At 36.9% G+C, this 24,362-nt stretch overlaps 1 protein-coding gene across 6 annotated transcripts in view; it reads right to left on the reverse strand.

The window, feature by feature from the left end:
* PLEKHA7 (pleckstrin homology domain containing A7) overlaps positions 1 to 24,362 on the reverse strand; it is a 146,062-nt gene that overhangs the window by 2,199 nt on the left and 119,501 nt on the right. For 2 of the 6 annotated variants that reach the window (XM_066551554.1, XM_066551550.1), the window contains 15 exons: positions 22,128 to 22,208; positions 20,169 to 20,237; positions 19,921 to 20,001; positions 18,901 to 19,050; positions 17,918 to 18,019; positions 14,389 to 14,497; positions 13,302 to 13,540; positions 12,705 to 12,893; positions 12,309 to 12,426; positions 11,398 to 11,477; positions 10,798 to 10,998; positions 7,496 to 7,648; positions 4,846 to 4,979; positions 3,888 to 4,030; positions 584 to 692 (listed from right to left, as the gene is read on the reverse strand). In XM_066551554.1, the coding sequence (XP_066407651.1) occupies positions 595 to 692; positions 3,888 to 4,030; positions 4,846 to 4,979; positions 7,496 to 7,648; positions 10,798 to 10,998; positions 11,398 to 11,477; positions 12,309 to 12,426; positions 12,705 to 12,893; positions 13,302 to 13,540; positions 14,389 to 14,497; positions 17,918 to 18,019; positions 18,901 to 19,050; positions 19,921 to 20,001; positions 20,169 to 20,237; positions 22,128 to 22,208 (1,947 nt within the window). In that variant the 3' untranslated portion in view covers positions 584 to 594. The remainder of the gene's footprint in view (positions 1 to 583; positions 693 to 3,887; positions 4,031 to 4,845; positions 4,980 to 7,495; positions 7,649 to 10,797; positions 10,999 to 11,397; positions 11,478 to 12,308; positions 12,427 to 12,704; positions 12,894 to 13,301; positions 13,541 to 14,388; positions 14,498 to 17,917; positions 18,020 to 18,900; positions 19,051 to 19,920; positions 20,002 to 20,168; positions 20,238 to 22,127; positions 22,209 to 24,362) is intronic. The other 4 variants (XM_066551555.1, XM_066551553.1, XM_066551551.1 and 1 more) reach the window with 3 other exon arrangements.

The following is a 24,362-nucleotide window of genomic DNA, read 5'->3' on the forward strand; positions in this document are numbered from 1 at the left end:
TCTCTGTAAGGACAACAAAATTATCATGGTTTTAATACCTGAAGTGGCAAAACAACCTAACCAGAGACAAACCCAGCCTTCTGTTAACATGAGCCAATGAAAGGCATGATTGAAGTCAAACACAACATTGCAGAATTAGTTACAGAGGGCCAAATTTTCAGCTCACCTCAGCTGAGACTCTGATGCCAGCTCATGTGTAGGATACCAGCCCACAAAAGAAGCCCCTGCTTGTACAGGGGTGCACTTTGGATTCTCTCTTTGTATGCCCTGAGCAGCTGCCAGAGTAGAGAAGGCTGCTGAAAACCTGGCCTCCTGTTACCCAGAGCACAGATGTCTCTTCCCTTCACCACAGCAGGACTGAGGAAGCACCTCACCTGCAGAGCAACAGCACTTAACTGAAGACTTCAGCCTCCCACATGTTAGCTCATTAGAAGCAATATTTACAAGGACAAAAGGTTCCTGAAAAAGTAGCTGCATGCTTTCATTCGGATGGAGTCTTGGTTTAGTAAAGGAGTTAAAATTTAGCAAGCCACAGCACAGGCACAATGGCAGATCAGACATGCCAAGAGCAGTTAGTTCTTACTTGGAAGGCGTTTAAACAAATGTGTAGTGAAATCCATTGCTTAAGGGGGAGTGAGGTGGCTGTGGTACAGAAGGTGAGGGTGCTTTGGGTGGATAGGTCAACTGCTGAGCTAGAAGGGATCACACACAGGAATTAGGCTGCGCAATCAAACATTCACATCATAAACAGAGTCACCCTTATTTTCTACCACCCGATGAGCAATGAATGAGGTGCTACACTATTGTAGTCACATGGAACACAAGGTAAACAACATTTCTACCTGCTGCTTTTTTCTACTCCTTGCATAAATGAAACAAATAAAGATTCCTATTTGCATGAGAATATGGACAACAAATCTTAAGAGGAAATTTCACTGGAACATTATGAAGGCACAGAGCACTGACATACTCTCCTAGGCCCTGCTTTTAAAGCTTTTGAAGCTCTGGACCAGCACCTGTATTTGCTAATTTGATTTCCAGACTTCACTGAGGCTGTACAGGTTTTCAACATTTCCTTTGTTATATGCCAGTGAGCAGAAACCAAAATAATATATATAGAAAAATAATGTTTACAAAATTACATATATGTATAATATTTTGCTTAGTGCAGTGCATGATACAGTAAATACATTTTCATCCCTCAGTTTGAAAATACAGGATAAAGAATACAATGATTAAAACTATTCTTGTTTATAAACCTGAATAATGGTATAGTATTGGAATACAATAATCATAAAATTGAAGAAATTGAAGCGTGATCTAAAATTCTGCTTTTATGTTTTAGAGGGCCAAAGCACACAACATAGGAAATGACTTCTTAGTAATCTTGTATTTGACTTTAATTTTCCAGATTCTTGGCATGATTTCCAGTCAAAAGGTTGATTTCTTATTAGGAACAGAGGGAACTCTGAAATGCTAAGATTAGATAAATTTACAACTTATCTTAAAAGATTTATATTAGCATAATATCCTAACATAACTTCTCACCCCTGAAAAATGGGCAAAGTTAAGCTTCACATTCTCTTTCATAAATAAATATTTGTAAAACAATCTACATAATTAGTTTGGGGTTTCCAGATATGGTCTGCTTCATCATCAAGGAGCAAACAATAACCCATACTTCAAAAATCAAACTACAAAAATAAAAATGTGAAGGAATCTGTAATATGAGACTAAATGAGAATGTAAAATCAGCTGTGCAAAGTGTCAAATACTTTCCTTTTTAACCACCTCAGTTGATCAGAAAATAGGCCATAACTAAAAAACCTGAACTCTTTTCTGGTTTGTAGATTTTCTATTAAAACCAAACCACTCTGTTTGTTTGTTTGTTTTCTTTTTAAGAGTATACCATGGGAGGTGTTTACTTTTAAAGGAGTAAGAAATAACTGAAATCAAAGCAAGACATGCTTCAAGAAATGAGTTTTTGAGATAGAAGTGTGGCAACAAAAGCTGCACACAAATATAAAAGTTTGGAATTCCTTAAAAACCGTAGCCTTTGGCTACTGTCTTAGGGTTTCTTTCAGGGTGTGAAGACAAAAGAGGCAGCTGCTATGCTTCACAAAGAAAATGAAACTAAAACTTATCTCACAACTGACTGCAAATTTTCTGAAGCAGCATTTAAACATTTCAATGCCAATACACATTTTAATTCCCTCTTTGAGGCAACTAAAGAATTAAGAAGATTTTTGTGGTTACATATATCTAAGGAAATGACAAATCACACTTTTGAGATAATCAAACATAAAAAATTAAAATATATAAATAAAAAACCTATAGGAATGAAATGTATACTAAATTCACTACACAATATTTTAAAAAATCAAACTTATTTCAGTACTGTAGAGGTGCTACAAGTTCAAGCACACCCAGAAGTAACTTAATTGGCCCCAAGAAGACCTTTGAATAGGGCAGGCACTCTGCTCTGACATAGAAGAATGATTTCAGGTACTGGCTGTGTTCATCTGGGCTGATCTTAGCCCAGATGTGTGACCTTTTCCCAGCAGAAGCTGGAACTCAAGTGGCAAAATGCTCCCCTGGCTCATACCTCATGAAAAAAATTTCCATTCCATAACCAAAGGATTGGAGTACCTGTTAAAAGGTTCTGGTCACTAGAACTGGGACCAAAGCACCTGTGGAAAAGCCCTGTTGATACACCCATGGCCTGAAGGGCCACAAGGTTATTCCTGAACTGCTCTCGTGATTTTACAATTATGTTTTTCTGTTTGTTTGGTTTAGCTTTATAACATCTGGCCTCCTCAGCAAATCATTTTCTCCCTGCCAGTCAGTTAAATTACCCACAGAAACTCTCTGAAGTCTCAAGATTCCTATCTTGGAAATGTATTCCATCCCCTCAAAATGCCATTCCCCCCTCAGGTTCAGCTGGCACTGCACCCCTGAGTGTACAGCCACACTCAATCAACACTGTTACTGCAGATGCACGTCACGCAGCCCGATACTGGAATCATCTGTCTTTAATGGGAAGGTCTTAGGGGCTGCTGTGGCAACAGCCATAAGTTTAAACTGACAACTTTGGATGAGAAATGTGCATATTTTTTCTCCATCATAGTTGAAGTTTCCATTATTTCCATTCTCCACTGGAACAGTGAATGGTGCCAGTTATAAATGGCCAGTCAGACACTTGGGGAAATGGCTGCTGCATGGATTACTGTGTGATACAAATCTCTTGACATTTCTTACTTATTTCAACTATAAAGCAATCAAGAGTGAAATTATCACTTTTAGCAACATATTGCAAAGGATCTATTAATTTCCAGGCATCAAGCAGAATTCCTGCAGAGCTGTCTTGCCCTGACCTCTCATCCTGGTCACCAGACATGCCAATCCCCATTTTACAAGCTCTTTCTCAGCCTGTTGCACACAGCTCAAGCTGCAAATGATTCTAGCCTCATCTCCCATCACCAGACCAGGGAATTGTTCTCTTTAAAAAAATATTTCAAATCCTCTTTCCTTGATTGTTTTTAGAAGTCACAGATCCATTTACTTTCAAAAAAATGAACATAGAAATATTTGATTTAATGTAATTATAGAGAATTAAAATGCTAATTTTTTTAGCACTCTTAGTTAGAGCAAGTTTCCAAGTTCTGAACTTACTGATCACAGTATTTTGTCTCCTTTATCCTGTCCACTGGAGGCCAAATACTCAATGTAAATCATTAGCCCCTCTCCATTTGTTACCAACACACTTTTCACTATTTTGAATATGAATGACTAAAACTTTCTCTCATGCCAGGAGTTCAGCAACAACCCCACACAACTGGAGAAGCTGGTAAGGAATAGCTGCTATTTTGTAAATAACTAAGCATTACCTGCTACCTCCTTGCTCCTCTGAGAGGCTTCAGAAGCCAGAGCATATGAAATGGTAATGATGCGCTCCTGCTCCTGCAGCTGTGAATCTAAATCAATCGAGTTGTGTTTGTCCTGGGCAACAGTAGGCTGCAGATTGTGCATACTGGGGGGAAAGTGAAAAACAACATTAACATTTGCAAACATAAAGAATCCACCATGCAGATAAGAACGAGCTTGGATTCAGGGAGCAGTTTTCAGATCTCATCTATCACGCTCCCTGTTTTATTGCGGTTCTTTAAAGCAGGGTTGATGTTGTATGCAAATACTACAGCACACAAGGAAAAATGACAGTCACCACACGTTCAATTACAATCTCTGCATAGCCTTAAGAACATCTGAAAGTTCTTTTTTTGAAATATCCTTAATGTGCTTAAATGAAAGCACTACAAAAGTGCTATTTATTTAAAGTTGGTAGTAAAATTCCTGGCTAGTGCTCAGAGGAAAATGAAAAACCTGGTGGTCCTCAGGCTGTACCCCTTCCTAAGAGAGAGCAGGTACCTGACATATCAAATTGTGGAAATTGAATGTTTCAGCTGACTATGTTAGTTGTAAGTAGCCACAAGTGTTGTTTCACAACTCCAGCTCTCTGGCCACAACAAACTTGCTCTCATGCTGACTTTTCTTCTGCTTTTGGCCAGCTTTGTGCCTTTCCTTCCTCCTCACTCTCAGATGAGAGTTCTTTGGTAAGGACTTACTACTGTTTTAGGACTCTCTAAACAAGAAAATGGACATACATAAAATTAATCAGTATGTCTTCTACCTTGTTTTAAAAAGCAGCTCTGAGTATGCCACATAAATTCTGAGTGCATTTTCTCAAAGCTACAAGCTGCATTCAGGTAACAGAAATAAAGATTGTTGTATGATGTTAGTTCTCAATGTTTAACATTGTAAGATTTGGAAAAAACCCTACAGCCTAACCTTGATTTAGTAAGAATATTCTTTATCTTTTCTGCTTTACGCTGCCTTGCTGCCAGTTCTTCTGTAGAAAGAGGCTCCTCTGGCTCCAGCTCAACATAACGTTCTGGAATTACAACCTTCTCGGGTTTTGACAACTGTAGAAAGAAAGCAAGCATCGAGTTTTCAATAACAAAGACTTAAAAGAAATTGAGATAAATCCTCCTCGATGGGAGAACAGAGTGAAAAGAATAAAGCATGGATTTTCACAGTCAGTACATGTACCTGACGCTTAACACTTCTTCTGGATATCTAGCTGATGCCCTTTCAACAGTGTTCCCTCTGATTCTTTTTACTTCAGAAGATAGATTGAACAAATATTTAAAGGGATTACAGAAGAAGTCAAAATCAACAGAAAACCTTTCTTCAGGCTTACAGCCCAAGATAGACACTGACTAAAGCTCTTACAGCAGAAAGAAGCAACCACTCTGAGACTGACTGGACATCCTGAGATATCAATGTCATGGTATTTGTGTCATGCCAGCCAGAACTTCCTACATCTGAAAGGAAATATTACTGAAAGTTTTAACCTAGGGTGTCATTCTTTTGGGACTGGACAATCTTCTGTGAGCAGCAAAGGGGAAAAAAAAGGCAAACAGAAATACACTGCACTGTGTGATTGTGAAAAACACATTTCATAAATTAATTCTGTAGACTGAAAATTTTCATATGACTGCACGAAAGCTAGAAACAATTTTTTACTACGATAAATTAGTCTGTGGGAACTTTTCACTCCTCCCAATGAAAATACAGTTTACAAACTTTGAAAATCAATTCTTATCATACAGAACAGACTGCTTTTGAAAACAAAAATAGAGGATGTGTGAATAAACAGAAATCATGTAAAGGAGAACTATTTTTTTCTTATTATTATTGGAATTTTGTTAAAACACTCATGAGGCAATGAGTCTTCAAAATTTCAAGTTTTCAATGAAAATAATCCTAAATTTTTTCACCACTGACCATGGTTCATGCTAATTCAATGGATTATGTAAAGTGGCCTGACCTAACCCCCAGTGCTTAGGCTGAGTAATTCACAGGGAATCTCATGCCAAGAACACACACCGGCACACTCAATAATATTAAAATCACAGCCTCAAGTTTTTAGACTTCCCTCTCAGGAAACCCAAAGCCAATGCTTCCAGGAAAATCCTCATTTTTTCACTACACTTCCCTACTTTTGAATCCAACTCCTCTCTGGAGGTCTAGATACAGAAATATATAGACTTTTTTTTTAATGTGTATCTCTATCTCCATACTGTATCTAACCTACATTAGCTCATCCTGTCACTTTCAGAATAACAATCCCATTAATCATTGCAAGAGTAGATGGATTTCCTGAAAGACAGAACTGAGCATGTCTCCTTCTGAGGCACAGAGGTACCTCAAACACAGAAGTGCCTGCCAGGTGAAGAGAATGGCCACATGAAATGGAAAAGAACAACAAGGCCAGGTTGGATGGAGCTCTGGTTCAGAGGAAGGTGTCCCTGCCCATGGCAGGGGGCTGGAATTAGATCATCTTTAAGGTCCCTTCCAACACAAATGTATGATTTTAACCTGGGTAAACTGAGAAAGAAGCATTACACCCAGAGCTTCAGACCTACTTCAGTTACTCTGAAGCAGGACAGAAATGCCTATGAGCAAAAATGTCTCTTATTCAAGGCTTAAACGAAGTACAAAATGATTCCCATAACCCCAAAGGCCTTCTGGAAAAGAAAAATTAATGGCAGAGTGCAACAAGGAAAGGCACAAGAACAGAAGTTATTTTCTGTTTCTGAAGTTTACAGAAGCACTGTATTTTCTGTAAAAATTATACAAAGATTAACTGAAAGATAAATCCACTCATAGAGTTCAACAGATAACAACTCACAGAGTAAACCATTTACAAATATCTCTGTCTGTAAAATGATACTCTGCCAACAGCTTTCAGAAGAGTACAGGTGCTTACTAGTCTAATTACGATTCATGGTTGTACTGGTTTGCCATCTCCCACGGCATTTAACACAGCACAAGGTACCCCCTGCAGCCTTTCCCCTTGCTGTGTTCTCTCCTTCCCAGCAGATGGCTCAATCGCATTTCAAAATGACATTTCCTCCCTTACTGCAGCCCAGCAAAGACCTCTCGAGTGCCCAGCACACTGACCAAGTCTTCCAAAGGCTGACAGAAATGAGTTTTCTGTTCAAGCCCAAATAATGCAGTGCTTCCTGTTCTCTATCATCATTTGCCAGTCAACATGAAAAGCAGTGAGGTAGCTCTGGGGAACTAACTTGTCCTTCTTTCCTGCTTCTCATTTTAAAATACTCATTATGTTGTCTTTTCGTCTTTTTTTTGCAATTTACAGAACTTTCCCTGACTTAATCACTCTTCCCTTTAAATCCTGAGATATATATTTAAAAGAGTAGAGCCAACTTTTCAATTTCTTCTTTCTACTAAAAGAGTATGAACAAAAACCTTACAAAGGTGCCAGGTCATAAATTTTCAGTACTCAAAAGACTCCTTTCAGTTCAAACTTCCAGCAAACTTTCAAAAGAAAAGATGAGAATTCACTGCCTAAAACTTAGAAAGGTTAATGTTTTGGGACAGAAGATAGGAGGCAAAAGATTGTGAATGTTACCTCTCTGCAGATATCTAAATCATAGTCTTGAGGCTCCAGGTCTGTCTCTGTCACTGCTACTGGCTGAACTTTTAACCATTCATTTTCATCCTTGTCTTCTCCACGAATTGCCCTCTCAAGTAACTGCAAATCAAATTCTTGCTCTCGTTTCCACTGGTAATAGATACAAAACAATTAACCGCATTCAACCATAGTGCCAAACTCACCATACAGCAATGCACATCACTACTGCAGCAAAAGCTACGCTGCTGAAAGAATCAGCAGGGCAAACCCCCGAAGTGGCAACAGAAAGAAAATAAAACTGCATTTCTTGGTAGATAAGGATGAGAGTATTGATCTCTAGCTGTGCTGTGAGGAATTCAGAGTATTGTTTAATTTTATATGTTCAGCAGTATTAGATTCTAAGAGATTTACTAATCCCAATTTTACATTTGCTGATGAACATGGAACCAGCCACACACAGAACAACACCTTTGGAATCACAGGAGTGATTCCACTACCAGTGAGCCTACAGGCTGGCAGAGTAGTCCCTGGCATTGTAAAGAGGCTGTGCTGAGTGGTTCTGGATAACTACACAGAAAGGCAATTTACAGTGCTGGTTGAGAATCACAACTTGAAAATTTTATGTATCTTTTTAGAATAATACCTACTGTTTAGAGTTGATATTATTTCGTGTATCAGCATTAACTTGTCTTGAAGTGAAAAAAAATTGACTTCTAAGCTCTTCAGACTTTACTAAAAGCAGAGTCTGGCTACCTGCAAAAGTCTTCCACACAGTCCTTAAAACATAAATATCTAGCAATATAAATCAGAACTATTTAATATTTTTTGATATTTAAATTTAGCATATTTAAACTAAGCTGCATAATGTAGAGTACCCAAAAGCACTGCACAGTAGTCCCTATACAACTACACACAATGCAGTTACATATAAACTCACACTTAAGGATACTACCAATACCTTTTTGTTCAAAAAATTAAGTTCAGTTGTAGCATCATTCCATCCAGTAGATCTGAGCAACTCTACCATAGATGATATTAAAAGCAGTAGAAAAAAAGAAGGGACAAAACCAATAACAACAACAAAATTATCTCCTCAAGGTTCTGAGGGAATCAACAGGAGAATGTGCCACTTTTATGTTTCTAAAAAATATCTCCAGTATTTCTGGTACAAATATTTGGCTTGTTTTGGATGAAGTTTGAACTCCACATGAAGTCCTTAGACTTCATTATGTCACTTGCATTAATAAATCTAATTGAAACCTATTCATGCACAAGCTCTCAGTATTCACTCAGAAGATAAGTATCTTCCATGTATATTAAAAAGTTAAGTAGGTAAGAGGCAATTATATCTCAAAAATTAATACATGACAGAATTCGACAGAAAAAATAAGATTTTTCTCATATGAGTATACTCCAAACTCATCCTTCTACTCATATTCGAACCAGGCCTGATTGAGATAGTATATTTTAAACACACAGGATCATTTTCAAGTTGTTGTTATATAATAGGTAAGAAAAACATCAAACCATTCTTATGAAGCAGTTCTTTTATTGGCTTTGATGTTGCAACTTTTACATTAAAAAGGCATTGTATATAACAAATGAACTCATGTACTGTGATCAATACTTAAAATGTCATCCTACACTTGAGAGCTGACCAATTAAAATTTAGAATTACACATACAATGTATGTTTAAAGCAAATGTTACACACTGAGCAGCACTTCAATCATACATTTAACTGTTTGCCATTGTGGCTGCTAAATAATTGTAATGCTGTAAGTAATTGTGCTATCAAACATGCTTTTGCATATCAAAGCCCCATAGGTACAAGAGATGACCTCTACAAAACACTACTAGGGCTGAAAAACTATTTTAATTCTTTACAGCAAGAAAAAGACCAAGATTTCACCCAAATTTATAAATAAAGTGTTTGCCACAAATGTTAATAACAAGTGTTATGAAAGCTTTTCAATTCAACTTGTGTATGTTATGTGAATCAGAAAACATGAGAAGCTCAGATTTATTTCTTCCAATTAAAGTATGAAAGTAACAGTGGTACTGTAATACTACAATTCCCAAACATTATGCACTGTCTTTAAAAAATCTGTGATTGCAAAACAGAAGACAAAACAGATGAATGTCTCCAAGCAGTGCAGTTGTATTTACTGGGAAAGTAAATACAAATAACTGGCTGCAAATTAGTGCTACAGAACAGTGGGAATGAAAAGCTGATTATAAGGTTTTTTCAATGCCAGCAATTGACACACATGTACTAAATGCAATTAAGCCTGGTAAAAATTGAGTAGTCCAGTTAGAAATTTTAAAGTAGCTACAAAATTCTGCAAATTAAAAGCAAGCAAACAAAAAAAAAGAGGCATTAGGTATGATGAGTGACAAATTTAAAAGCAAGAGATCTTGTGCAATGAATTAGGTAAAACAATGTGATCATTCTAAAGCTCTAGTGGACCAAATAAAAAAATAAATTAAAAGACCACAGCATAAGTGCAATTACAGTACAATCCTGGTTTAGCACCAAGTGAGCAACTGGGTAACTTCACCAATCAGAATTGCTTTGGTTAGTATCCAAAATGTATCATTATAAACTTCTCATCTGCACAGCATTTACTCTCAGAAAGCAACAAAAATACTTTTCTTTAGCAGCCTAAATTTGAGCCTTATTAGAATATTCTACATTTTGAGATTTAAAGAAGAATTTGTATCAATTAGAATACATTAGCTCTTATATAAATTCCTAATCAGCATGATTAGATTTTAAAACTGATTATCCATTTATCATCTTTTTTAAAAAGAACAAACAAACACCACCTTGGTCTGATATCACCACTGACTATCTTGCAGGCTAATTTATGAATTAAAAGGAAAAACACCCATGGTGAGAAGCAATATTCTAAAAGGCCCATTCCATCATGAAGCACTTTTAAAACTGTACAAGTTTCTGTCACTTTCTAAATACAATTCCAAGGGAAAAAAAAAAATCATGGCTCTGAAATCACCCCAAAATACTGGCATCTCCACTCATCACTAACCTCGGACCAACTTACCTGCTGAACCTGCCACATTTACCATAACTACGAGTAAAAAATATCATCTGTTCCTCACACTCTCTGAACTCATTTGATACCACAGAACACTAATTTAATTGGACTAGAAGCATCACACGCGCTCAAGTAAAAGTGCTTGCTGGGGGAAAACAAAAAAAAAAAAATTTAAAAAAAAGAAGAAGAAGAAATCCAAAGATATTTTTAGTTTAGTCCTTTTAAGGCATATCTAACATACTGAGCCTACGTCTGCAGACACGGGCCTGATGAAAGGGCGAGATGAAACGGGCTGCCTTTCTCCTTGGCTAAGAGTTCTCTTGCGTTCCCGCACTAATGCCTTCTGATGTCTCTTCATTCTTTCTAGCTGCTCCTCTGCACTCATCTTGCCTCTTTGGTGGTCTCCAGAGTATAAACGTTCCAAGGCACTCTTTGGTCTCTCCTGGAGAAGTCACAAGGCACACAAAACACATGCTGTAATTAATACTTTATAAGAAGTATACAAAAAAAAAAAATGGACTCCTTCTCCTATCTCATTACTAAATTTTATTCTATTAACTTTGCATTTCTTTGTATACACTCCCTCAACTCTATTTCCTATTAGTAGTGCTGATTTTTGGCTCTAAACCTTGTTTTATAAATCTATTTGAAATCCAGTAAGTTGTTTGTCTGTTTTCCAGTTCATTTAAGAAAGTGAAGAATTGGAGACTTCATTAGATCACAGCTCTTGCTCCTCTCCCAGGCTACTGCAATCCCACTTCCTGCTACACAAAACGTACTCTGGGCTTAACTACTGCAAGCAGTTCAGACATTTGCCTTCAGAAGTTTATTTAAAACTTACCTTGGACCTATCCCTTCGAAGTGTTGCAAATGATGAAATGGTAGATGACTGGTGCAATCTGGAAGTTGATCCAGACAAACCTTTACGAGGAAAAAGAGAATGCCTTAAAATCAAATGACAGACAGAATAAGACAAGTATCAGTTTGGTTTTTTAAATTTTATTATCCTGTTTCTGTGGCATTCTGGTCACTATTTGAGCACACAGTTTGCAATTCAGATGATCATAAGAGGCATGAAATTTCATTTCAGCCAGACACAATGCGCATCAGGTCGCTACTGATCGAAAGTCAGAAAAATATGTAATAATTTAGAAGATTATATAAAAGGAGGGATAGGTTGAACTCAGGTGTACAACAGTAGATGGATGGCACAAATAATCACATCTATTAAGAAAATAAAACCTTAACATTCACAGTTAGAAATGAAGAAGCAAATGACTAAAAAATCATTTGCTTTTGGCCCAAATATCATCTCTATCCTCAAAACCAGTTGCAAGACAATAGCACAGTGGGGATGGAGTGTCAAGTCAGATATAATGTTTGGAGTACTATATTCATCTACCTTATCACTTACATTTTAATGGCAATATAGGTATTTTAAAAACACTTGGACTTTGCAAAATATAGCACAGAACTTATGAGGAAAAGTAACTCTGAATATAAGAGACATTCTAAGAGCCAATTCCATGTTTTGCTATGGGGTTTTTAAGCCTTCTATATTAAGTTGCTTTGCTAAAGGCTGATTGTTTGTAACAGCACCATTAAAATACACAAAATTTCTAAACTTCCACTGAATGGTTAATTTTAAAACACTGATCTGGTGATAAAGATCATCTCCAGGAAACCCTACAAGAGAAAAGCTCCTATACAGACAGTACTGTTAGGGATCAATTCCATAAATTCCTGGCTTACCACGGGTAGGTAATGTCTGGTATCCACTGTCAGGGCTTATTAAAGCACTGGAAGGGTGGCTAAGGTCACCCCCTATCATTGCCAGCTCTGGCTCACTCATGTATGAACGCAGCTCCACCTATACAGAAAAACACTCATCAGCTCAAGTGAAATCACAGATAGCATGTTTTAATAATCCTAAAACAAATCCTGAAGCTTTGTTTCTGGACTGCTACATCTCTCTCTGCCATTACTATCATATGGCACGGATCATTATTATTATATCATTGTTATCTCTCCACCATTCTATATCATGATTACTTTATTAAAGATCCATATATTCTATAGACAACAACATCTTTTATTCAAGGTTCCCATCTCTTTGAAGTGCAGGGGTACAGGAGTGTGAGTGCTCACCCTGTAATCTCCATTTACATACTGGCCAAGCTCTCTGTCTCTCTTTCTCTCGTCTGACTGACGCTTCAGGCCCCGCACCGAGGTGTGCCTGATGACAGTGGCTTCTCTGGGGAGGGGTGGGACAGCTGGTGGCTGATCCTCAGGGCTGTACAGCTGAGGGAGAGGAGGTCTGGGCGGTGCTTCATCTTCCTGGGAACAGGAAAACGCAGGGATTTGGCAAAGAGCATGAAAACAGCCTGGCATAAACTGCAAAATAAAGGCCAGTGCATTATGTGAAGTATTTGTGACTGCTTCAGTGTGCTGTCCTTTGTCCACTCCACTTGGCCTTGCTTTAAAGCCCAAGCAAGACCCAAGAAATCAACCACAAAGCATTTCCAAGGAAGGCTCTGAATATTAACACATTCCAAACCAGTCTATGGCCACTGTACAATAGGCTCCACATGTACTGTGCTGCAAGTGCTGCTGCTCAGCTCCAGCACAAACACCCACTGCTGTGTCTCCACAGTGTGTGCACCTCCCACCCAAGACACTCCCGCTGCTCCCGACAGAGGGGAAACGGAAACGCTGCTGAAGGAATCTCACAAGAGCACTACTTACAACCTTTGGCTTGAGCTTGACTGGTGACTGAAGAGGTGGCTCGATTTTTTTCAGCTGCTGTGCTTGGTGCTGTGTCCTGGTCTGGAAATAGGGCTGTGGGTAGAGCCTGACCTCCAGAGGGGATTTCAGCGGGCTGCGCGGAGGGCTCTGCGGGACGGACAGGTTGCTCTCCACAGCAGCAAGGGAAGCTGGTAAGGAAGGCACTGAAGACTGAGAAAATGAAGGCACTGTTTTTCTCTCTAGGGGAGAAAGAGACAAAACCATTTTCTGATGAGGATCTAGAGAGCCTTTCAGGCAAAAAAAGGAAACCACACAGCTCTGTATCATCCCGTAAAATTCCTGGTGGAGGGCAGTGGGAGCAATGGAAGGAAAAGCCTGGGAGTTATATGCAATCAGTCCATAAGCTGCATCTGGCCCCATGCCACAGATTCCTTAAGCTGCCTGCAGATCTGGACCATCTCAGAACTATTTCATCTCCGTATGTGAAAGGTGAGTTCTGCAGGAGGCGTTAACAGTCTCTTGCTACCCCAACACATCAGGTCCTCTTTGAAACGTAATAAAGCCACTGCAGTGCAGACCACACACACTGTGCCTCCCTCCCTTTCCAGAGCTGATGCTGCTCTGCCCACCAAACACCTGCCTGAACAGGGAGGGGAAAGGCAACTGCAGCAAAAGCAGCTGGGCTGCATCCAGGGGGAAAAAACCAATAAACCCAGAGAAAAACACAGAGAAAAGCTCCTGGACAGGATGCAGAACAGATACTACACAGGTAAGGGCCTGGCACCTGACAGGAACCCCTTCTGCAATCTGAAAAATGTAGCCCATTATTGTTATTGTTGTTCCCTTTTTTATGGCTTGTTACATTTTAGAACCATTGGTATGTGAAAACAAACAAGAAAAAACCTTTCTGTCACCTCAGGCAAAGAAACACCAAGTTAATGCACTCAATCGACAGAGATTTCTGATACATCCAGTAGCAGAATTAACTGGATTTTCTACAGCAGAACAAATTTCCAGATTATTTGCACAGACCCAAAGACTCAGCTGCACTGGTATATTGTTTATTTTTCCATCAGGTTCCCCTTACCTGGATTCTTTATAGAGTCTACTATGGTTTTGTAGTTTGCTTTGTTTGCACTCAAGCCAGCTGTAACATCTTCAATTCTCCACAAGTCTTTTTGTATTTGTGTTTTCTCCTGTTGTTTGTAGTAAAAGAAAAAAAAAATCAATTGTACCTCAGTTTTAATTTATTATGGGCCTTTCCTCCTTTTGACACCACCAAACTACAATTACAGAACTTACATGAAAACTTAGGTGTTTAGAAATTAGTTAAATAATTATTTAAAAATAAAAACTAATAAATACAAAACACCAACAAACCTATCTTGTCCATAAAATTTATTAAAGCATTTTTTAACTCTTGGAAGACTTCCTATAGAAGACAGGGGAAAAGACAAGTCTGTATTTTTCTACAATATTGGTCAGACTACAAAAACATACTTTAACGTTCTACATAAATTGAGTTTCCAGAACCTTTTAATTTGAACTTTGTTCTTAAATCCTACACCTATCAAACTTAAGACTGCTAAAGCAACCTTAAAAAACATCTCAATACTTTTAGGGGAAATATCCAGTATTAAAAAAGGGAAAAAAACCCCAAAATTCAGAAGTGGTGACAATTTTAATTTCTGCTTATATTTGAGTTGTTAGGCCTACTGGCCATGATATATTACAAGTTAAAACAATATATTGCTGCTGCTCCAGGACTTGGTCTCATCTTGCATCCTATTTGCTTTACCAAGGCTTTTTTCCAGGAGGAAAGAAAGAAAGGGAAGCTTTGTCTACAGACTGAGCTGCATCACAGCCTGGCTCCTGAAGCCACCATTTCAGTCATTCCAATCATCTTAAATAGCTGCTGTCATCTAATTCATTAAAGCCTGGTAACACAGATTTCAAAAATTTGCATCAAGAATTAGCTTGGTAAAACCAATACCATTAAAGAAAGCGAAAGCAGTGAAACACTTAAGTTAAGAATTGCTCACAAACTGCTCAAGAACTCCAGAAATTCATCACTTGCCATGAGCTGCAAAATAGCTACTAATTAATCCTATAAGGCTGAGGGTGGAAAAAAACTTCAGTAAAAGCTGTTACACCTCATAGAGCTAAGGAAGGCATATAAATTGCTTTCCACTTTCTGTCTTAAATCAGGAAATATGTTCAGCCAGGTTACAGATCAGCAAACAGGGTGCCAAGAACACAAACATTTAAATGATGGAGAATGTTATTTGCCTGTAGTAAACTCACTCGATAGATAGGACATGTTTTGAAAGATTGTCAGGACACAAACTATAAATTTGCACATTTCATTTCATTTTTCTGAGATTAATCATACTACAAGGAACCAAATGATGGATTTACAATAATCAAGCCTCAGAACTGGTGAAAAAACCACTAAGTTGCACTGAAAATCCTGCTTCTGAAACCACTCAGAAAATGTTTGATTAGCAATGTAGAAAAGCCAGATCTTTTAATATTAATTCTTCTCATTACTTAAATATTGATGTGAAGAGAATATTTTAAATCTAAAATGGACTTGGGCCGAATGATGAGCAGATGAATTAATTTTAAAATTATGAAAGCCAAGATTGCTGTTTACAGAGGGGTATAAATACACTTTATTGGCAGGCAGGAAAAGGTAACTTGGAGAGAACATTTTATTTCTCTAACTTCTTTCAAACAGAAACATAATTTAGACTGACACAAAGCCAGAGGAGAAACACTTACCAACTAAGAAGTTATCACCGATAAAATAACCCATCTCAGTTAAATTCAGCATGCCCAGATCCTCCTCAACCCTTCAGCAAAAGACAATTGTAGCTACATTCTAAAAAGCAAGATTCACTCTGACCAAGCTGCCTAAACATTTAGGTTTTAACCTCTTAATTAATGCTACATTGAAACAACATCAGTGGTCTCCTACAGCAACTTGAGCCTGCAAATTTACTGAATTTTTGATAATATTCCACGAAGACTGCATTTTTTTTAAATACAGTGTGTATTAATTTAGTGCTATTGGAAAATGCTAGATAAACAATCTTGAGTCTACATGCCCTTAGGCAGAGATCAAAAAATTCTAACTATTATGGGTACTTCAAGTGAGACTTCTTTGAAGGCATATAGTTTTTTAGAATATTCAGTACTTTCTGAAAAAAATCAGTTCTCCTTTGAATCTCCAAAATAGGTATTCAGAAACAATTTTTAAAACTTAGCCAAACATATCTGTGCATACTTGTATGTATAGATAGATAAAAGTATACACACATACAACTGATAACGTGCTTATGGCTGTGTGTGTATTTATAATTAATCACTTATGTGATATGAGATGATAATCAAACTGAATTAACATTTTTTTTCTGTGCAAACCACACTCCCTTCCATATGTATTGGTGAATCCCATGTCACACATCCAGCATTTTAAGCATGTTAAAATTTCCAGTTAGGTGTTAATCTCAAAGTAGTCTAAAAAGGTGTATTTTGTTTAAAGGTGTAATTTGCCTTTGTTAAACTAATTAATTTCATACAAGGACCATTTTATTCTGATATTCCCCCAGGATTTTTTCTTTAAAATATATTCTACAGCTGAGCTCAATTACATATTCTGACTCCAGAAACTGAATCACTTCCCACACCCCAAAATGAAAAGCAAATGAAAATGTACTTTGATGCAATCAAAAAAGGTTTTACAACTCCTGCTTTGATACTAACATTTATTCATTCATTATCAAAATAAACAGGCTTCAAATTATATCTGATCAGATACTTAATGCAAACAAGCTAAAAATTTAACTGGTGAGCTCTTTTGGTCCAGGATATTTGGAAAAGTAGACAAAGATTTGAGAAAAATGTATATATTAACTGTGTTCCTTGTGTTCAGCTCACACAAAGGAAAATTATCCAGTATTCCCTGAGAATAAAGTAACCAGCTGTAAGCAGGTATGTAGAAATAATCTGGTATTCCACATGCATTTCAGCAAGGAAAACAACTGAGCTTCAAACAAAGCTTCTTTTTAAAATTTGAAACTGAATAATTGATTTAAAACTGAGATGCCTTTCAATTACTGATGGCTGTTAAACACTTATTCCACTTCACAAAACAATCTGCAGAGATAAATCTTCCATAAATAGAAGAACATGATAAAGAACAAGTAATGACAATAACAACCAGTGACTGATGCTCTTAAAAATGGATAAAGAAGCCAACAATGTCAGATCAAATAAATGGAAGGCTAAGAAGTCCTCTGCACAGTCTGATAAATTGAATAGGTTATCAATGTCAAGATGTCAGCATGTAATAAAAACGTAATAAAATAACGACAAATTTGCATAGACAACTTATGAAAAGCTATGGCACTACTGCATGTGCTGCAAGACAATGCAGTGGTTTTTCTCACTGCACAGCCATGCTGCCACAGTGCCTGAACTCTGCAAACCAAATTACATGACAGCTGAACACCCTGCAAAAATGGCAGAGAAAATCTCTCTTATGAAATGGTAACGTCAAGTTCAGACTAAGCCATCCTCTAAGTGTTTAGAATGTCTGGAAATGGACTCACCTGAGATACCAATGAACTGTTCATCTGCTCCTGTAAGGCTTTTTTCAGTTGGCTCACATCCTTCTCTAATTTCAGATACTCATTCCAGGCATTTTCCATCTCCTGTTAACAGAAGGAATACTCTAATACAGTGCTAACTTCAAAACCACTTTCTCCATCCTCTAATTGAGCACCAAAGAGTTTTGAAGTGACTGTTGTTTTATTATAAAAAGAAGTAAAGAATCCATTTTAGTCTACATTGTTGCTTAGACTTGATTATACACCTGAAAACCCTTCATGGCTTGCACGATCAAGTCAAAAACCTCTGGCCAGCTTCCTGACACAAAACCAAACTGGCATGTAGCAGAATCCCTGCACCAGTACAGCCCTTTTTCCAGGGACTTGCTATTTATGCCCACAAACACATTTTACATGCTGACTGTGAAAGTCATACAGTTTTTACAGACACAAACTGACTACATACATTTAAATAATACCATCATTTTAGTGATCAGACCTTACTATAGGGAAGGTGTTGATGCAATTTTGGAAACTGTCTTACAAAGATCTAGTCTCATTCATGAAGAGGCAGTAATAATACAGTGAAAAAAACATTAAATTACATTTGAATTTTATTAAGTTATAATATGAATGGTAACTTTTTACTGAAATATCAACAGACTTTCCCAACTCCTTTTACCCCAGAAAAACATCCTGGAATCACATATTTTCAAAGGACTAGCTGAAAGATTTGCAATTTAAGCCCACGCTTAACATATAAAGACACTGAAAAGGTTAGGGGTTTTTGTTTGGTTTGAGGGTGTGGGAGGCAGCCATTGAAAAGCAAAGCTGGAGAGATTGTTTAATTTTGTTTGGTTTAGTATCCTGTACCTTAACCAAAACTGTTTAGAACAGGTCTTAACTCCCCTAGCCAATGACCAACACAGTTTTAGCCTAACTGGGATTTTAATTCTGGTTTTCTTGAAGCAACCAAAGACACGTACCGTTGAAACTTTGGATATTTCAGCCCGAATATGTATAAGGTCCTCTTGCAAAAGTCTCTGCTGGTAAGATATTTTTTCTGCATGTTGTGGTTGGTCTTTGTACTGATCCATCTGCCTGTGCAAAACCTCCAGAACAGACTCCAGCTGATCCTAACAAAGAACACAGCAGTAAGTTTACAACATTTACATGGAAATTTATGCACCTACTTGCAGGAAGATGAAAGGTGTTTTCCATGCCCCAAGTCTTCCCTACAAACCAACAGAAGTTAGGACTGGCCTCCTGTTTTGGAGAATCACATGTAAACAAAAACTGCAAGAGCCTTAATTACCTATTGTATCCAAAATTATCTGATATTTTCTATTAAATCTTCCCATTAAGCAGCCAAAACCATTGAAAACACAAAGCAGTGAGAGGGGAATTCTTCTGTTTACCCTCTGTACAAAAGTGTAATTTACAGTTTCAGAAGAATTCCCTTAAGCAGTATAGAACTATGACAGCCCCACCACAGCCCAGCACGAGCTGTTTGTTTAAGGACAGGTTCTCCTTCACTGCTGTGGGTGAAACAGTCGTGTGAGGGTTTAAAATATTGCCTAAAACATGAAAGAGGCCCAATTCATTTAGTCAGGAGTAAATAATGGAATTAATTGTGCACAGTAGCTCTTCCACAGGATCCACCTGAACAGCACTTTCATTTCAGGATATATATATATATATATATATATATATATATATATATATATATTATTATTATTATTATTATTACCTCAGTTTATTGACAGCTATAGCTCACAGGAAGTGAAGCAGATGGGTTTAAAACATTCACTTTCAAAAACATGTTTTCTCAGAATGGGTACTCAATCTTGAAATAAAACCCAATTCTTGTTATCATAGAAGTATACACACAATACAGTGCAATCATCATCCATTAATTCAATTTATTGTTTATAATTTCCTATTTTATACTTCATGATTAGATAAAAGTTTGTTTTGCTTTACTAAGCCCTTTTTAACCTGCTTACTTTATTTTCCTTAAGGGCTCTTATTTTGTCCTCCAAGTCCTGCAGAATTCTGTCCTGCTCACAGAAAATGCTCAATTTCACCTGGAAATGAAATCATACACACACATAAGGTTAGAATTTAAAAACCAAGCAGAAAAGTACCCCCTTGTAATATTTCACCCCAAGGAGCATAATAATGACCATTGTAACTGTACAAAAGAAACAGACAAATCAGTGCAAGAGGTGCTGAAGTGGTGTTTGATACTTACATCAATATCACTTTCTGCAACCTTGACAGGTTTTGCACTTCTTTCTTTCAAGGTGTCACGTCCTGTCACCTAAGAGGAACAGAATTTCAAAATGTAAGAAATTTGTAGCAAACTAAAACCTAATGATGCCTCAGCAGTGAAAAGAAAGCTTTTGTTAAATATTTACTTTTATTAAGGAAAAGAAAAGGATACAAGTATTTTGAAATCTGACTTTAGTTTTTGAAAAGTGTTAACAAAAGGGATTACTAGTTACATTAAGCTATTTAGTAACTCTTCCAGCAGCTTGGAATTCTGTACAAAACAACATAATCCCACCTGTCTCTGGTTACAAAAGTCCTTTTCCTGCGAGATCTAGTAGTTTTAACAGTTCTGCTCTAATAGCCTTCTTGAAGCCAAAGGAATGGAATCCTTCATTTAAATGCATGGTTGCAACAATAGCAGCATTCATGATGACTAAAAATACAACTTTTGGCAAGTGTTTCATTCTACAAAGGACAGTATCTTCCTCAGCACAGGGTGGATTTTACCAAAGACAGACTGCCGTAAAAATGCTATAGTGCAATGAAATGTAATTAATCTATTTTCACATGGCTGTCATGTACCAAATCTCTCATTCCATAAATCACTGGTTTCAGATTCCATTTCTGGTGAGACTACCTTCTCACATAACAGTTTTAGAATCAGCACCAAAACAATACTCAATTGTACTTCCAACCTTCACATCAACCTTAAAAATTAAGGCATGTCTGTGTCTGTGGGGATGTTTATTATTTCCACTGCCTACACAGGACCCTCTTTGTGAATAAATGAGATTAAGAAAAGAGCAATATAATAAAGCTCATAAATAATACATTTTTTCAAAGCCTTAAAATCTATTGATTTATTATCACCTCTTTGGAACACTTTTAAAGATTCATTAGAGCAAATACTGTCTTACCACAGGGCCAGCTGGTGGTTAGTAGTATTCATATACAGCATATTCTTATTCATATACAGGTAAAAGTTTATTGAGAAAAATTCACCTCAATATTGTCTTCAGTAATATAAGAGGAGAGATTTTGATACAAAAGCTGAAGTTGTTTGTTTTTTTAGTGAGGTAAGAGGGTATAAAGAGGCAGTTTGCCTTTTTACCAACTGGCAATCTCCAGACTTGAAGGTACATATTTTTCTTATTAACCTAAGAGTCACCTACAGGACCCTATTAGCTTTTTAAAAGTAATTAAATTTTACCCTAAGTGAGGTAAATATTATCTTCTCTCCTCCAGTGGCAGACTCCATTTAAAGACTTCTCATGTACTTTTGAGTGGTAAAATATTACTTCTGCATCACCAAAATCAATAGTATTTATTGCCTCTAGAAGCTTTAATTTTTTTTATTTTTTTTCAACAATTAGATGTTATGTAGAAGAAAAAACTGTCTTTCAAAATTATTAATAAAATTATTTAAATGCTAAATCCTATAGATAATTGTAACAATTAATTAAATATAAACATAAAATACCAGCATATCAAAAGTAATAATTTTGCATATTTAATTACCTGCAAGCTAAGGCAATGCAAAAGCCTTTTTCAAAGCAACAGAATTAACATAAAACACATCTACAGAATCTGGGGATACTTTAAATTACTTAATCAGAACTGTAAGGAATTTGTTAACTATCAAGCAGTGAACATGACAACATAATGAGGATTAAGCATGCTTTCACATTTTCCAAATTCCACACAGGAGTCACTACTTGACACATTCATTTCCAAAACATGATAAAATGAAACCAAACACTGAGGTCAGCCATAATTTCGCATACAGACTCCAAAAGAGGGGGGGGGGGGAAAGAGAAGTAAAAATAAAATCTTACAGAAAGCACTACTGTGCACCAAAAGACACCTGTAAAAAGCCAGAACACTGACTGCTACTTGAAAAAGCGATGGGATGAGCACATTTCAATGCAAGCAGTCTTACATGTATACTGGATAGTAACCCTTGTGCTGAGTTCTTTAGCACTTTGTATATCATGTTGATCAGAGGTCCATTATTTTCTATCTGTTTCAAACAAAAGTTTAGTCATAGCTTGTTACAGACGTCAAGATTTAAACCCCCAAACCTCAGAACTCAAAACTCCATGAGCAGCAGTGATCACACACTCCCAGGTCACACCTAGGCACTCTGCAGTTAATTGCTCAACCACAATTCCACACTGAAAAGTTCTATTTCAAAACCTCTAAGAAAGATCTCCAGAAATAATGGATTTAGTGAAAAAAACCCAAAAACAACTAACTAACTCCAGTTCCAAAATGTTCAGTCCTAATTGAAATTGTTTCATCAGGGTAGGTCTAATTCAAAGCCCAGTGTAGTCAAAAGAGATGCCTGAACTAATTGGCTTTCTATCCAAGTTTCCAGCCTCTTAAATGGAAGATATTACATACATGACCAGGGAATTTGCTGTTACTAAAATCTGTATAATTTGCTTCCTTTCATGCAGTGCACTGTTTTTTCCTGGTATCACAAATCAAAGCATTGCTACATTTAGTGGCAAAGCACAAATGTAACCAATACAGGGACACCTTCTCCAGTTTCACATGGGCTCTTTAATCTCTCAACAACCTGCCTGACCTGAAATTTTACATTTCTGGACCACGACTGAAAGAAGGTTATTAAGAAATGCCCATTTTGAAAATTTACATCACTCATTTGGAAATACATTTGACATTTTGAGTGTCACGATTTTCAGAAGGAAACCAGCTGGCATTAAGTTTCTTTGCACTTTGCAGAAGTATCAGGTGCCCCCTTACCATTTTTCTCTCTGGTTGCTTTTGTTAGGTGCTACAAGCAGTAGGAAGGCACAAGGGGAGCTCTAAGAGACCAAATATGTCTTCATGCTCCAGACTGCAACAAATTAATCTGGACAGAATCCAGGAAAAAGTTAAGAACCACCCCCCAAGAATTTTGCTAAGCATATCACATTTTCAGAAGCTTGACCTGTGGTCACTTCAACTGTGAAAATTATTGTGTTTTATAATGGAAAAAAGACTGTGATTATTAATAAGTTCTCACCTTGAAGGACTTATAAAATTGTAATTTGTCATAAAATTCATCTGAGGGCTTGGGCTGCAGTTACATTTGTCAAAGCCATGAACAAACCAAGGACAAGGCTTAAAACCAAACGTGTCCAACCAATTTTAAATTTGTATATTAATGATTCCAGCAATTTACATATTTGATCATTTAGATTACACATACATCACCTATATTATATGCTAAATACATATATGGTTCTGTAGTAATATTTTCCATGTATATATTTGGTTATATATTCAGGAATACAAATATCAGACAAGATTGAAATACACATCCTCATAGGTGCAATGAGCTCACAGGCAACACCCCATGGCACCAGTGAGCTCTGTACATGCAAACCAGCAGATAACAAGGTGTTAAATTTCCCTTCACCTTCATTTTCAGGAACACCACGTGATTTATACATGGCAAGACATCCTACATCCCACAGAAAGTGGCAAACTACTTTGCTAAGCAAAACAATTCTATCTTTTTGCTGGGTTTTTTTCCCCTTCAAAACCTGATATTAAGAACTCTAGATTTGCTTTCAAATTGCCAACCATCAAGTGTACCAGACACAGAAGTCATTTAGACAGATGATAGGACCCTCAGTATAATATGGAATTGTTTTTCAAAAAGAAATACCTCCTAGCATTACTTGATCAGATTCTCTCAATGGATGGATGGATTAATGGGTGCATTTGAAATACTTTAGCTGTAATAACATGAAAACAATGACAGTGATAATTAATCACATTTTCACAGGAACATATGGTACATTATACAAATAATGGAAAAGTAAGTCTAAGAAGATTTAAAAGGGAAAAGCTGGATTAAAAGAACACGAGTTTTAACTTAGAGGTGCTGACTTCATATTAGTACTAATGCTACGGCAGAGAAACACTTTCAATCTGTTTTTTCTCTGACTTTGCTAAACCCACATATCATCCATCTCAGTACCAGGAACAAAAATTGTTCTTACAAACTAAAGCAGCCACATTTTCTGAGTTCTCACTTTAATTGTATAGTCACTACTAAAAAGACACTCAATACTCTAAGCACAAGCAAAAGACACTTTCCATCTCAGACTAGAAAGTTACTTTAAAATTTACAGGTACAAACACAATGCAAAAAAGACAA

The sequence above is a fragment of the Molothrus aeneus genome, chromosome 6, assembly GCF_037042795.1.
Source record: "Molothrus aeneus isolate 106 chromosome 6, BPBGC_Maene_1.0, whole genome shotgun sequence".
In the NCBI taxonomy this organism is placed as follows: Eukaryota; Metazoa; Chordata; class Aves; order Passeriformes; family Icteridae; genus Molothrus; species Molothrus aeneus.